Raw genomic sequence first — 17186 nt, forward strand, 5'->3', positions numbered from 1 at the left:
GAACAGCTGTGTTCCAGAGGAACGGACACAAGGGGACTTACATCTAGAATGTACAGGGAAGTGATCTGTCCTTAGACTCCTAATGACATAAAACTGAGCTACATGAGACATTGGGAGACAGACTTAGGTGAGACATTAGAAGACGAGGAATGGGATAGGATCCTGCAGGCAGCAGCCAAAAGTTCGATCTGTACCACATTAAAGGAGAACGCATATAAAGTCCTAATGCAATGGTATTACACCCCAGTTAAAGTAGCTAAATTTATTAAAGGATACTCCCCGCTTTGCCCAAAGCAATGTGGGGAGAGAGCAGATTTGCGACATATGCTGTGGTCCTGCGCAAAAGTGGTCCCTATTTGGGAACAAATTAGAGAATGGTTACAAAGGATACTCAATTTGGAGAGCCCCCTGGACCCGTGGGTGTTCCTATTGGGCAGACGGATCCAGGGTCTGTCAAATGCGTCGCATAAATTAATCGCGCATTTCACATTAGCCACAAGATGCGAAATCACAGCATTGTGGAAACAGGATGAATTACCAGTAATCCCCAAAATCAGAAATCGGATTTGGCACGTCTGTCAGATGGAACAATTGACGAGTATGGTCAAGGACACTGGCATAAATTTTCTAAAAGTCTGGACGCCATGGCTGGCGCAGACAGATATCCCGGGGGTAGATGTCGCCGCAATATTACAATGATAGTTTCGAGTGCGTTCTCCTTTGATAACACAGGATCCGTTACCACATAGAAACAGACAGGTAGGTCACACGAGACAGTCACCCCAGATAGGGTTATAGATAGGAATAAGGGAATAAGGTGAAAAGTACTACGTGAAATGGAACAGACATCAGGAACCTCGGAGGTACCCACAAACGAGAAAGCCACATCTACTGCTGTCCTCCCATTCACCTTCCCTGCCTTCCTCCCTACCTCCAACCCCCTCCCCTACTGTCCATGGTCCGGTATGTCTTGTTCATTTTGTTGTGTGTTCGTACGTAGCCCCCAGTCGATGTCTTGTACTGCTGCGGCCAAGTTTATTCGAGCATTTGCCCGTTCTTGGCCGCAGCAGTAGCCTGGCGCGCGCCCGAGAGTGACGGGCGCGCGCCGAAGCAGCGGAAGAGCGCCCTCCGATCGGGGCGCTCTCCCTACCGCTGCCGGGTCCACCGGGTCCCCCGGAACCCCCTGCCGCTGTCCCGCGATCGCGGGACACCAGGGCTCCCTCGGGGAGCCCCTGGACGCGCGTGCAGGGGGCGCACGCTCCCGAAGACGCGTGACCGCGCGTCTATGACGCTCGGCACGCCGAGGGGCGGCCACTAGCAAGCCGGGAAATCTCCCGGCTTGCGGACCTGGCCGCAGAGTAATAAAGCGTGTCGGTAGTGTAGGTGTTTAGTGTTGTTGGAAAAGTGAAGTGGTTAAAATTTGACACTCAGAACAATGGTTTGTGGCATAATGTATGCATGTTAAAAACCAATAAAATCAAAGTTGAAAAAAAAAGGGGGCCTGACCTTCACTATATTTTAGGGAACGAATCCCCTACCTCTACTCTAGAGGCTCCTCTCCTTCTGCCATGCTGAAACGTAACTTCCAGAACACTCTACTTCCTCCTTTATACCTCCTCTGAACCGGTACTTCTGTGTCACTACAGCTTAGCATCTGATGCATCACCATTAACTCCTTGTGGCAGAACTTGTTGAATAAGATTCTTAAAAGTTTAATATATATGTGAAATATGTCACATAGCCATAGTATGTCTTTTGGGGTTTGTTACCTCAAATCTGTTTCATCGCACAGAATGCTCAAATAATGTTCTCCAAACATATTTCAATGTACTTTAAAACTTTATTTTCTGAATGATTATTTTTATTCATAACAACACTGAAAACATAGAAACATGTAGGCACAGATGATTTTTGTATCTGTATTCTGAATAAAATATATGACATTTCAACAATAAATACAATCTGATAGCTACACTGTACATTGTAATAAATACCATGCTATTGTGTTAAAATTTGTCATTCGTGATTTATGTACATTTTTTAAAAGCTTGTGTACATTTGCATACATTTCAGAAAAAAACAGAAAATATATTAAAGCTGTATATTATTTTATCTTTTCTACAAGTTATTGTTTTTACTACCAAAATATGCATTTTGTACCAATGATAGCAAAACAATTGTTTTGCGTAGCATACTCTATGCAAAAAGTACTCATAAAACTACAATAACAATACAAGGGTATAAAATATAGGATAGGAATTATGCTTTCATATATAGTATTGCTCACTGGCCTTGCTTGGATTCATGCAAGACAATTATATAGGGAAAAAGCGAGGGCTGAGAAAAGCACTGCAACCAAAATAAATACAACCCAACCTTAAATAGTATATAAAGTTGGTGCTCCCTGGAATAATTCAACATGAACAACACAAGAAAAAGCAAGTCCTCAAAGACAGAACTCACAGAAATTCCATAACAGGGCACTCAGGTTTAGTGAAAAATGTTACAAAATTTATTAAATATATAGCAATGGCCAGACAGTCAAGACAATAATAAAATAACTTAAAAAACATAAAACTAAACCGTCTCATAATCAATTAAGGTAAAGTCAGTAGTGAAGGCAACAAGCTAAAAACTGTAAGATATCAAAGGAAATGTGAATACTCAGACACCACGTAATAAAGAAAAACACATAAGGTAATTCTAAAGATGTTCTAGCATCACAGTAATACCTTTTAAATCTAGGAGGGGCTTGAGATGTGCCGCAGGTACCGCCGACTACCTGAAAATACCCCACTGTCTACCGGAGGATAGCGTAAGTGTAACATGGCTCCAATGAATCCGAAACGGAGTCCCCTGGTACAGATCAGACTCGCAGTGTAGCATGGAAGCACAGAAGTTCCGCTGGTAGAATCACTTGTAACAGGGTCGGCTCCACGGCACCATGGCTAAACGTGAACGCAGTTGAACGCAGCTGACTGCTAGTGCAGGAAACATGGCAACTGCTAACGCTAACATGGAAACACAGCTGACACGGAACACAGCTGACTGCTGTGATTGGGATAGATGGTCATAGAAAGGTACCTGTGGCACATGTCAGCATTTACCTACTGAAGTCTATGTCAGCATTTTACTGTGCCTTTTACCAACAAATGTCAACCACTGTTACCATGTCAACCTACAGGCTCATACTGAATGGGACACAACGATACTCAGCCAAAGCTACGTGACTGGTCTGTATGAATATGGGACTTTAGAGTTGGCTCATATGAATCATTATACCAATATTACTATTATTGCCTGTCGTAGCCCATTTGGGTATTTCCTAGATATTCTACGAGTTACTACATTTCCAATGCTTGGGATGGCTAATATAACTACAGTATCTATCATAGACAGCATTGATTTTTGATTCCACCAGTGTTTACTATATACAGACCTATATACTTCTCTTCATGTAGGTTCATACATATTGTTACTAGAGGTTATTTATTCCTCCAATTTTTGCCGGCTGGGCAGATATCCGATTGTTTAAGAAAGGTAATTCATTAACCCCTCCTAGATTTAAAGGGATTACTGTGACGCTAGAACATCTTTAGAATTACCTTATGTGTTTTTTTTTATTATGTGGAGTCTGAGCATTATTACATTTCCTTTGATATCTTACAGTTTTCAGCTTGTTATCTTCACTACTGACTTTACTTTAATTGCTTAGGAGACGGTTTGGTTTTATGTTTTTTAAGTTATTTTATTATTGTCTTGTCTGTCTGACCATTGCTATATATTTAATACATTTTGTAACATTTTTCACTAACCCTGAGTGCCCCGTTATGGAATTTCTGCGAGTTCTGTCTTTGAGGACCTGCTTTTTCTTGTGTTGATCAAGACAATTATATCGATCATGACTTAAATACACACCGGGATATGGATTATGTGGAAATCTAGCATGATGAAAAGAGGGTTTGAGCAATATTATTTTTTGCAATTGTTTTAATATCTGTTATTCATTAATTATTTAGTAGAAAAATGTTCAAAGTTATATACATATTTAATTTTGTATACCACATTAAATGCAGATTTTATAGGGCTTTTGTAATAAATATTAATGGTATTAACTGCAACATTTTGCTTTTGTTTGTATAAATATTAAATATGTTATATTTTGTGCCAATGATACATAAATCGTGTAAATACTGCCACTCATTTGTCTTATCAATGTGCAAAATAAAAAATCAGATCTCTTATATATAAAGCTACAGTGAATGTTAAGACCCCTTTCAAGGAGAGTAAATACTACACTAATTATACTGTCCAATCTCTTCTCACGGACACATGGTAGAAAAAATATGGGAGGTATCTTTACCCTTTATTGACTTGCATTGGGTTTAGATGCATTTTATTTGTCAGGTAAAAAGTAATAATGTATACATTTCTCAGTTAATTGCGAGGGAGTCTCCTCCATACTGTAAATAGAGAGTCTTGACCAGTATACAATGAATAAATTAATAGCATAGAGGACAACTTTCTCTGCTCATAATTTGGATGGAGTCAGAAATGCTAGCAGCTGTGTTTTTTTATAACAGCAGTGTCCAACAGGATCCAAGAATTAGAAACACCCACACCTCCTGTTGGAAGTTACAGTATGCTTCTTCAGGAGTCATGCTCTAAATTAATATGATTACCAATTTGTCTCAAAGAAGGATTACAAACCAGCTGTCATTTATTTAGTAGACAACCTTCTATCACATATAGCTTTGTATACTCAAAGGTGAATGCATTACGTGAACGCACAGATGTAGCCTGATTATATTTTCTCAGGACTCTGTTAAGCCATGGTCTTGCTGCCACAGCAAACGGCCAAAAAATTTAACTCGCTGAATGGGAAAGCTCGCGGTCCCCGGATCTCCGGATGCAGCAAAGCGTTTTTTAATAAAACATAGGCTACAAAATGTATTAGAGTAACAATTAGATTGTCCCATATTGTGCTTTAATTTATAGCCAATCAAAGACCACATTCCTTACAGTGTTTCTGATAAATGCATATGTGTGTTTGCATTTCTAAAAATGGTGTGGAGACATATTTACTAAACATTCAGTACTAGTGGCTGAGACAGGATGTTTGCCGCATTAGGAATGATCTGCATCGACCTCATGTTACTAATTCTACTATGCCTCAAAATACAACTTGACTACAATGGTGTTACAGTATTGACATAACTATTTCGTTTTTGACAATTTGATTGGCCAGCTCCAATAAGTCACTTTTAGATATGAACACAGACAAAATAGCAGTAGTTTTGTTATTCAATTTGTCTACAACTGCACTTTAATGTAACTGGATTTTTTGCCTGTTTACAGTGAAGTAAGTATCAGATGATGTGAATCCCTGATTATTTTAATAAGTACAGTATGTGGAACAGCATTCTGCAAGAGAAATCAAACCCTACTTACTTACTGTAGTAATCACATCATATTCTCCCAAACTGAGAATGAAAGGTTTGAAACACTGATCCCACTATTGGGGTTACACAAGGAAGGGCATGATTATGGAGTGTTGAGTTTTAACTAGAGAATGCCTGTTCCGCACGTGAAGCAACCTACTAAAATATATTTATTGTGCAGAATTACCATTTTAACTAGCCACATGCCATACACAGCATGCCACTATTGGCTCTAGGACCGATGCATTTATCTTAATTGAAATATTTTTATGAATAGCAGTCATCCTCTTTATAATATTGAATTATAGTTGTAGTTGTACACCAGCTACAGAACATGCATTATACTAACTGGTCACAGAATAGTTTATTAAATAACTGATTGCTATTCACATAAATATTACATTTCAGATCAAGTATTTTCTAAAAAAAAAAAAAAACACTTTTTTAACTTCTGACAATATAATTAGCATACATTGGTAACTTTTTGTTGTCATTTTGATATTTCCTTTCATATCTTAAGCTGATGTAGAATACGGTTAAATGATATGGCAATAGAAAATTAGAACATTATACTCTTACTGAAGTAAACAGGCAAAGCTGTACCGAGCAAAAATATGTGGTGTTAGTGCTGTGTATGTGAAAAAAAGCATTGAGGACATTGTACATAACATATCTTACATTCTACAACCATCAACATTAGATTTAATATTCTGGTCACGTTTTTTTTTTTTTAAGATTATTTTTCGCCAAGAACCTCTTATTTCTTAAAGTTAATATTTTTTGATACTGTAGATCATAAAAGCTACAGTATTTATACCATGCATTTCAAGTAAGCTGATTATAACCTTACTAGTCTAGCTTCTAGTTAGTATTACATTTTTGAAAGACACATAGCCATAAAAACGTGATATATTGTTCAACAATTTCATTAAGGTGCAAAGTGTCGAATTGACATGTTATATACAAAATGAATGTGCTTTTAAATGTATTTTAATACAAGTTTGTTTGCCATTGTAGTCAGGGTGAACATATTTATTATGTACCCTTATAGAAAAAAAAAACCTGGAGGATAGTACAACATTAACACTTCACCGTCGAAGGGATGTACAACGTCTTTGTATACATTTATACATCTAACTGGTGTGTCAATTAGTAGTTGCAGAATTACTTATTTGTATAAATTATAAATCACATATTGCACTGGTATCAAATTTCAAACTCAGTCTCGTAATGGCATTTCAGAATGCCAGAACTTGTTCCCAAATACGTAGGCATTCTGCTATTAATAGATATGAAGAATGATTTTTTTTTCCTAAGGTGATGTCATAAAAATCTGTTAATAAGTAACAGCAAATAGAATTATAATATATTAACTGTGGCAGCCTGGTAAGAAAGATTTAAAAAGCTGTCAGAGCAATTACCAAGACATGTCAACCTACAGTACATCTGTGTGCTAATCAGCATCATGCTAGGGAGGTACAGAACAGTTATAGTGATCATATTTCTCTTTAAATATTCAAGTCTGATGCCATGGCAGTTGCAAGAGAAATTGTAGCACACACATTCTGTGCTCACACCTCACAAATGAGTGTATTTTTTTTTCTATTTGAATTCTTTTTCGTAAAGTGCATGATTGGACATGCATTTCATTTTCATTACGTCTATGAAATGGTACATGAAAACATTCAAATCTAAATTATCCATGTGACCTGATGGAACTTGGAATTTATGTGATAAAAATCTAATTTGTATATCACTTAAATAAACCAGGCAGCACGTAATTAAGATAGGGTTGCTCCTTTAACTGTTAGAGCACACCCAAAGTCCAAAACTCCATTGAGGTGAAGCTGCTAAATATTATTTATTTGTTTGCCATTTATTTCCGAATGTTTAAATTGACTGCATTGCAAAGTGGTGTACATGCTGCTTTTAGTTTCCTTTGAAGTGCTGTAAGAGTTGTGGTACTACATCATTCCTTTTTACTTATGCATCTTCACATAACCACACATTTGCCTTTAAGCTTCTCTTTTCTTTTCTGCTGCTTGCTCTTTTTGCCATCTATCTGTAGACTCACAGTCCTGCGTTTCTCAAGGTTCAGCAGCTCCTGAAACAGCTCTTTGACATTGTGGTTCATCTTGGCAGAGGTTTCCATAAAGGCACATTTCCATTTTTTTGCTATAGCTTCTCCTTCAGTGCTCTCCAGTTCTCTGTTTTGGTTTTCGTCGCTTTTATTGCCAACCAGCATTATGGGGATACTTTCTACATCCCCTTTAATCTGACAGATTTGTTCATAGATTGGTTTCAATTCTTCCAAGGATTGCCTGCTGGTGACAGAATAAACCAAAATAAAGGCATGTCCTTTTGATATAGACAGACGCTGCATGGCTGGAAACTGATGACTTCCTGTAGTGTCGGTTATCTGCAAAGTACATATACTCTTGTCACAGCTGATCACTTGCCTGTAGGTATCTTCAATGGTGGGTATGTAACTTTCTCTAAATGTGCCTTTTACAAACCTCAACACCAAGGAACTTTTACCAACTCCTCCAGCTCCAAACACCACTACTCTGTAATCATTACTTTGTTCAGGCATTTTCTTCTGTGTATCAGATGTCTATCCTGGGAAACACCTAGGAAAGAAATATACATATAAATTATTTTTATATAGATCGCCATTTATTAGTTGTTTTAAAATACATATATAGAACAAGTGACAGAGCGTAAACATGCACATTGAATAATACTGTATGTGCAGCACAATACCAGTGAAATGATTGTGCTCAAAACAGTGAATGAGGACCTACTCCCATTAGGTGGTAAGGATTCAAATGAATCCTTAACAGTAGCTTGGTAATGAATATGCAATGATAATCAGGATGAATACATGAAAAGACAAAATACAAGAGAGAAGGGTGTGCTATGCTTGTGCTGAAGTTCCCTTAAATCAGTGGATTGCCTGTATTGATTTTTGTAGCCCTCAGGGTTTAATATAATGAGATTGACAATTATCATGATGATGTCATCTCTGTGGGACTATAAGGATCAAGGAACCTACACATGAACTACTACAGCTTCTGATGAAGCTCTGAGGAATGAAAAGTGTTCGGCTGCGTCCATAGTTGATCCGACGGCACAAGCGACTTCGCTTGCGCCAAATACAAACAATTGGAGGCCTTTGCACATGTCCATAGATCGCACGTGCACGTGAGCGCTGAGGTGTGGCGAGAAAACTTGTTTGAATTTGCCGCGTGAGGCAGGGTCACGTGCGCGGTTTAACCAATGAGGGCAAACCGCTCACGTAACGTCATGGGCATGCCCCCCGGAATGCCTTTGGCATGCCCTCACCACGTCCCCCCTCGCACAACCCTTCAGGACATGGATCTCCACAAGTAAAGGCGCACGTGACATCATGCACTCGTTCGTGAGTGTGCACGCGCCTACTGTGGACCTGGCCTTAGGCTAAGGCCCCGGTCACGGCGCTCTAATGCGCGCCCGTGCTTTTGGCTGCGCGTTCTGGCGATTCCCCGGTCTGCAGCTCACTGCAGGAGCAGAGACCGGGGGGGCGTGGCGGGAGTGACGGGGGCGCGGCCATGACGTCACCCGGCAGGTTCGCCCTCATTGGCTGAACCGCCGGGGGCGTGCCTAGCCGCTCGACGCGAGTTCCTGCTCTCAATTCTATTGAGAGCAGGAGTAGCTCTCGCGCGAGCGCTGCGGCCCCCCCTCGCAGCGGGCCCGGCGCCATTGCGGGGAGGGCTCTCGTGAGCGCAGCGTCCGCCACAGCGGACGCTGTAGCAGGCAGCGGGGGCAAGGCCTTAGGCTACATTAAGAGACTGCAGAGACTCCCCAAGTGATTCTCTGTTTGGTGGTTTGGTGCCTGTGGAGACACGGAAGAGACTGAAACCCGACTGCTGCGCTGACGTCATGACTAGAAGTGACATCACATGCCGAAACTCAGGACGTGTATCCACAGCACTGAGAGCAGGACTGGAGCGGTCAGCTTTCTGTGAGACCCTTTGTGTTCTATGTGTATCTGCCCTTTGACTGTGGGCTAATTGTGAGTGTAACCTGTACAGCCTTGTGTATTTTAATCCAATACAATATCACACCCTTCACTCTTACATTTTGTCTTTTCATGTATTCATCCTGATCATCATTGCATATCCATTACCAACCTACTGTTAAGGATTCATTTATCGTTTGAATTCTAACCTCCTAATGTGACTAGGTCGTCATTCACTGTTTTGAGTGTTATCTGTGTTTAACACATTCATTTCACTGGTATTGTGCTGCACATGTTATTCCCTTTGCCTGTTTGTGCTCTGTCACTTATTCTATTTCTGTGATAGGAGTTGGAAAACTCCTCACATGAGCTGCACCAGGCAAATTAGGGATATCCTTTCCCCACATTAATTTATTCTCATGCATCTATATCACTTGATTATTAATTGTTACATATATTAGGATCTATAGTGCTTTTTTATTTTGCTATTTTTTTCTGCCATTCATTTCAAAATACATGTATTAAAATACAGAGAATAAAAATACAATGCAGAGATAAGAGAATAAGAGCACAAGACATACAGTACAAAGTAAATATTTGTTAAAAAAAAAATCCTCCCACAGAGCTTAACACATTAAAGGTACAATCCTGCCCAAAATCTTTGTAAAATGACCATACAGAAGTAACCCGACATACTTCCCCTCGTAGCCGCAGGACAAAATACATTTCATGGAGTTACGGGAGATGTAAAGCACTTGACAGCCATTACAAACAAACTGACGTCTTTCCCTGCATCTGGTGCTTACCATTATCCTTTTCTCTCAGAAAAAAAACAGGACATGGGGAAAAGGAACCGGGCTACATCTGTTTGATGGGGTATGTACAAGCATAGCCCAATAAAAAGAGACTACACTGATGCTACTGTATTTCCTGTCCAAGAGTCCCAAGCTAGTGACACTCTCACTGTTTATTGGCTCAACCTCTCAAGTATCTGACTCTATTCTGCATGTTTTTATAATACAGGCGGGTGGGATTTTTAGATTGATTTTCTCACACTTATGTAACCCCCTTGGAAGTGTATACAGCTGAAATAAACACTGCTCCTCTTCCCGTGGTGTGCTCAGGAACTGATTTGTTGATGGACATGGCCCCAGGTAATTGACTCTGGAGAGGAGGGATAACGAGGGGAAGTCTTTAAGAGTCCCTGATGCAGCACCAGGGGGCAGAGCTTCTGCGACTCTGAGGAAACTCCAGGGTGATTTATGGTGATCTGGGAATCAGCTTTTGATCGGGATAACGCAGATGCTGTGGGAAAAGATCCTATATTGGTACATTAGCGGAGTCAGTGCAGAGCAGCAATCTACCTGATAAAGGGAGGCATGAGTAACTACAGAGGGGATCCTCAATACTGAGAAGTAAAGGGTATCAAAGTCCATGCGAGGATGCAGACCTGCTACATTGTAACACTATCTACAAGAGCTCCAACTATGTGCCGGCACCCACAGACACGGGCCCCTAAGTACTATAGGGTCGGGTGATATTACAGATGCACAATACATAAATAACGGGAAATGAATACTAATATTGTGGAGGAGCAGTGCAGCTGTCTCCATCTCTGTCCCAGTCTCTGTGTGTCATCCCCAGCAGCTCTAAAGGTGAAAAGCAGTCTCCAGTCTGTCCAACCCCCTGGATCACGTAGATACATGTAGATACACGTAGTTACATGAATATGGGTCTCTACATCATGAGGAGGACAACTATACGACCATATTCAGTTATCTACATCATCAAGAGGGCTGGACAGGACTTTTAACACTGTCTAACCCCCTTGATGATGTAGATGACCAAATATGTCCCTTTAGAATTCCCCCTCATGATGTAGAGATCCATATTCGGGAATCTACAACATCCAGAGGGTTGGATAGAAACGGAGATTGCTTCTTACCTTCAAAGCTGCCGGGGATTGCAGACAGAGATGGAGACAGCTGTGCAGCTCCTCCACAAGGTTAGTATAGTTTTTTCTTCTCTCCTGATAGCCTAACACAATTAATTCTGTTGAGGCGCTTGCTGTTTTCGAGGATGCAATTGGTGTGACTGCCGGACCACACCACTGCTGCGTGCGATCATGGTACAGAGAACAGTAAGTCTTACTACATCTATAGGTATAAATTTGGGTGGAAAATCCAACATGTCTGCAAGGAAGACATGAGGGCGGCTAATTTGTTTTCTTAGACAAGTATTTTGTACTGGAATATGTAAAGTCTAATTTCCAAGCAACATGGGACCTCATGCACCAGGGAGCATTAGGGATGAACTCCAGAGTCAACAAGAAAAAAAAAAATATATATATATATATATAAAATGATGGATGGCAAGTAGTCCCCAGGACGAAGTACACACCCCTCCTCCTCCAGTCGCATCAACAGCCAGACATGTGGACTGAACAAAGTGTTTCTCAACAATGCATGTCCAGAGACCTTGACTTTAAAACACATTTTTATGCTTGGAATTTACACATTTACGTTACTGGGTTTAGCACAAAACATGCTGGTTACATGAGCCACAGGTAAAATTTATATGAGCGTTAGTTAGTGAGGAAAAATATATATGTGGGGAAAGTTACTGAGGCAAAAAAGATATTAAGGGCAATTACTGGAAATAGATATGAGGGGCAGTTACTGAGGTAAAATAGATATTAAGTGCAATTACTGTACTGTACGAGGGGAGTTACTGAGGTAAAATTGATATGAGGGGCAGTTAGTGAGGTAAAATATATATGTGGAGAAAGTTACTGAGGCAAAAAAGATATTAAGGGCAATAACTGAGGAACATTAGATATTAAGTAATTACTGGAAATAGATATGAGGGGCAGTTACTGAGATAAAATAGAACAGCGGTGCGCAAAGTGGGGGGCGCGACCCCGAGGGGGGGCGGGAGATTTTGCTGGGCAGTTGCAGAGGCCCTGCGCTGTTCCCCCAGGCATTTAAATTAAATGCGTAAGGCCCCTGCAACTGTTTACATTCCGGGTTCAGCCTGCTGTGTTGCGTCGCCATGGCGCCATGTGAAGGGACGACACACGCATCAAATGACGCCGCAGGTCATGTGACTTCACATGACCCTGCAGCGTCATCTGACGTGGATGAAGGTAGGCAGGGGGGGCGCGAGAGCCGGGGGGAGGGAGACGGGGGGGCACAGCACTAAAAGTTTGCGCTCCCCTGAAATAGAACACACAGATCTGCTTATAACTCTCCTATAGTCATGGCAACGGAATGTACCATCAGGTGTTCTCCCTGCAAGGAAACAGGAGGGGTGTAAAAACAACCTCATATTTTTCTGTTGCTGTTACGAGTCATGGTCTCCTCACTGTTAGGAGCAAATGATCTGATATTTATATATAGGTTTATCCTCCAGTAGTTTCCTCACAAACCACAAAATATGAAGATAAGGCAAGTTTATGGAGAAGCCCCCTCCCCCCACACACACACACACATGTCGGTCCTAAGAGTGATATTGATAAGATGTTTGAGGCTTGTCAATGTGGAGCAGCTACTTATAGAGTGAGTGAAGAGCTATAATATGTGTATGTAGCCATGCCAGGCTTGGCTACTAATCTACCCTGCCTGACATGTAAATCCTGGTACAGTGCAGGCAGTGTTAGGCCCAATCCAGTGTTTTCCCCACCAGCAAGCAGCCTCCTTGAGTGACAAGGGGGAGGCAGGCTGAGGCCTGTGTTCTGCCCAATAATGGGCTCAGAACTTGGACCCTCCCCCAGGGTACTTAAGGGCTGCACACCCAAATTAGTTCAGTTGTCTCTCCCCTGAGAGAGACTGGTCTCACAGGAGAGATGTACAGGACACTGTCACCTTCTATCCCCTCCCCTAGGGGAGTGGGAGTGAGTACCATACCCCCTGCTCCACAAGCTGGGACTGCCCTCGGTGCCCATGGCAGAGGGTTTGAGTCCAGGGACCGGACCAGTGTTAAGTATGCAGTGCTACCTGTATGCTGTACTCTGTAATGGAGAAGAATAAATATGATCCTGTTATCAAATATACTTGCCTGGGCTTGCAGTATGTCTGGGGGAGTATGAAGGAGTTCTTCCGCAGGGACTGCTTCCAGCACTCCTGGAGCCTGCGGTAGAAGGAGGCGCTGACACCAGAAGAAAGCAGGGGAACCAGCTATCACCCCTAAAGCCTGTCCTGTTTCCTCAACTACATCAGCGGGACAGGTAGGCAGCATCAACCACACATCTGGTAGCCGTGGAAAACACCATGTGTATTTATATATATATATATATATATATATATATATATATATATATATATTATACATACAGCTCAACCCTGTTATAACGCAATCCGTTACAACGCGAATCCGCTTATAACGCGATGCAAGTGTGGCTCCCAATTTTCATATTTATGAATACTTTACAACACGATTATTGGTATCTTAAATACTTTATTGTACAATGCATACAATTGTACATTATTTCTAACGCGATCCGCTTGTAACGCGATGTGATTCTTTGGATCCCAAGCAAAGCGTTATAAGGGGGTTGAGCTGTATATATATATATGTTGAGCTGTATATACTATATATATGTAGTTACCATATTGAAGTCCAGTAAAGGAGAGACAGCACGCAGATGGTTAAAGTCCAAACAATGTATTAGCCATACAGGGCACTGCAACCAACATTTCGGTCCACGGAGGGGACCTTCCTCAGGGTTGTGCAGTGGTCAAATGACGTGACAAATACTTATACCCCACCAAAGTGCATACCAACACCCAAACAACCACTAAAAATCACTGAAGAATCCGTGAAAATACCCAGCTGCAGAGGAATAAAAACATACCAATAACCATCCAGATAAGAGTCACATGTAACACTGACTCGCAGCGGATTGGACAGTCCTCCGTAGACAATGAGGCCTGACGTCAGCAAATGAACAAGGCTACCTCCCCCAGTAGTCAAGGTAAACAAGCGCCTGTGTCCAAGATGCATTGCGCATGCGCGCCGAGTAGCGTCCTCCATTGTCAAGGAGCCCACAACATGATGCCAAGGTATGCGCATGGGCACGTCCGTGATGTAAAGCATATAATAGCCCGTGATGCATTGAGGGCAATGCGGGGGAGAGTCAGGGCTAAACAGCACGTCTAATCCATGGGGATGAGCAAATTCTGGTGCTCTACAAATGCTATATTGATGATATTATTATTATTTGATGTGCGGATCACAATACTTTAGACACTTTTTTAGCATAATTGAATTGAGAATTGACTTGGTCCCACCGATACACCTATGTAATTTGTATCATATTCTGCAGAGGACATCTCATGATATTCTCATATTTAATAAGGTCACTCAGGTTGATCTCTTCTGTAGCCACACCCCTGGCCATATCCACATAGCATCCTGCTTCCTTAATGAATGCCACTCAGTCTACCTCACTCCTACCTGTGAACAAAAGGTTTAACACCTGTAGAACAAATGTCTCCCCAGACATGCCGGAGTCATCTCCACGTGATGCCTTAGAAGTCCTGGACTTAAGTTATGACTCACTGTACTTGTGAATCCTAAAGGTGTCTGCTGCCCCTTTGAAGCTCCCCCTGCTTCATATGCAAATGGATTGTTTATCTAACTGACTTCCTATGACATTACTTCAAAAACCTAACTTATACATTTTGGGGGATGGTTAAAACCCCATCTCTTTTCCCCCTTAGTCAAAACATTGTTATCATAATTCATACATTTAACACATGATATGATTTCCCCCCTGAACCCCTAACTGGATTCAGGGTACCTGGGTAACTCTGCTATACTGGGGAATCCCTGCTATACCTGCAGTTATATTTTAACCCCTTCATGCCCATTTACCTTTTAATAAAACAAAACGGCTCCGTCTTATACCTGACTGGAGTGTGGGGATAAACATTAACCCCTTATGCCCTGTGTAGGTTGGAGTATTTTTCACACAGTCACAGTAATGCATACACAATGCCTGGGCCCAAGAGCTGACACTCTAGGACTCCAAAGCACGGGTCATGGGTAAGCAAGTGGGCTTGACCTTTATTATAAGCCTGGTTAACCCTTCCCCGCCACATGATGTCACATGTATTGTAAAGCGCTATGTACCTGGATGGCGATATATAAATAAAGATATACATACATACATTATGTTATTTGCCTAAATGACATATATTGCTACGCCTGCTGTATTCAAGCACTCCTAAATTCTTCTCCATTAAGGATTTACCTAATTTTGCCCCATTTCATTTGTAAATCACTTGTTTATTTTTGTTTCCGAAATGCATAACCTTACATTTATCTGTATTAAACCTCATCTGCCTTTTACCTGCCCAAGTTTCCAGTCTATCAAAGTCCTTTTGGAGATAAATTACATTATGCTATGATTTTACTACCTTACACAATTTAGTGTCATCAGCAAAGATCGAGACTTTGCTCTCTATCTCAACCTCAAGGTCATTAATAAACAGGTTAAAAAGCAGGGGTCCCAGTACCGATCCTTGAGGTACTCCACTCACGACTTTAGCCCAACCTGAAAAGGTTTGATTTGTGACAACTCTCTTTTTGTTTATCCTTCAACCAGTTTTCAATATGCTTGCTAATATTTTTACAGAGTCCAATTACTTTATTTTGTACACTAAACCTCTAGTGCGACACCGTACTAAAAGCCTTTGCAAAATCTAAGTAGACCACATTAGTAGCGCAACCAGGGTCAGTACAAGGGTGCATTTGCACGCCCAAAAATTGGTATTGCGCTTAAAGAGGCCCTGCGCACTTCCCCACATCAATGAACTGATTGCTGGGAGAAACAACGGGGCCTCTGTAACAGAGAAGCCCTCCTCATCGGCATCATGTGAAGCTGCATCGTCCTGGTGATGGGACGCCACATGGTGATGCGTTCCCATGACAACAAGCCATCATTGGATGCAGTGACGTTATGATGATGCTGTGTCACATGCCGATGCTATGGGAGAGCAGATAAGAGATTCTGATTGTGCCCATGGACCACATCAACTGCCTTACCCTGGTCTAAATTCCTACTTATCTCCTCAAAGAAACAAATAAAATTTTTAGGCATGACCTATCCTTCATAAATCCATGCTCACTATTACTGATCATTTTGATATTGGTATAATATATTAATCCACATCAACATGTGTGATGTGTGACGGTAGGGGGGGGGGGGTAACTAGGCTCTCAAATAAAGGTTTAAGCCCTTTTGGTTACCCCTGATCCATAATAAGGGTTCAAGAGGAGTCAACTATTGAGCTATGTGTAATGCATAAAATGTATTGTGCGACAATAAATGATGTTGTGTGTTTTTGCCTTTCCAGGGATTCCAGCAAGCAGGGATTGCTAGGGTATGAGTTCAAGGTGGGAGGGGGTTTGTGGTGAAAGTGTTGTCAGAATGTGTCTAGGAAGTCGGGGTCCAGAGTTGCTGGATACCCCAAAAATGTACCCGAGAATCATGCTTGAATTAGAGTCCTCCGGACTACCATTTGCCCCATCAAACATGGAGGAGCCTAACCCAGCGGGTGACTTCTAAATAGCAAGTGGCTAAAGTGGCAAACTTGCGCAAGCCCTTGGCTGATTCAGAATCCCCGCTTGCCCGGGCTTCAGAAGACTGGCATTGCTCTGATTGGCTGATAAGAAAGTTCCCATGCTGTGATTGGTTGTAGGATTTTATGAATGGACTCCAAAATATATACTATAAGAATCCT

General features: G+C 41.5%; 1 protein-coding gene across 1 annotated transcript in view; it reads right to left on the reverse strand.

Annotated features, from left to right (window-relative positions):
• Positions 1 to 1855: 1855 nt before the first annotated feature.
• DIRAS2 (DIRAS family GTPase 2) overlaps positions 1856 to 17186 on the reverse strand; it is a 53887-nt gene continuing 38556 nt past the window's right edge. Inside the window, exon 2 of the mRNA XM_075599974.1 lies at positions 1856 to 8071. Coding sequence (XP_075456089.1) covers positions 7435 to 8034 — 600 coding nt within the window. The 5' untranslated portion in view covers positions 8035 to 8071 and the 3' untranslated portion in view covers positions 1856 to 7434. The remainder of the gene's footprint in view (positions 8072 to 17186) is intronic.

Source organism: Ascaphus truei, chromosome 1 (assembly GCF_040206685.1).
Source record: "Ascaphus truei isolate aAscTru1 chromosome 1, aAscTru1.hap1, whole genome shotgun sequence".
Taxonomy (NCBI): Eukaryota; Metazoa; Chordata; class Amphibia; order Anura; family Ascaphidae; genus Ascaphus; species Ascaphus truei.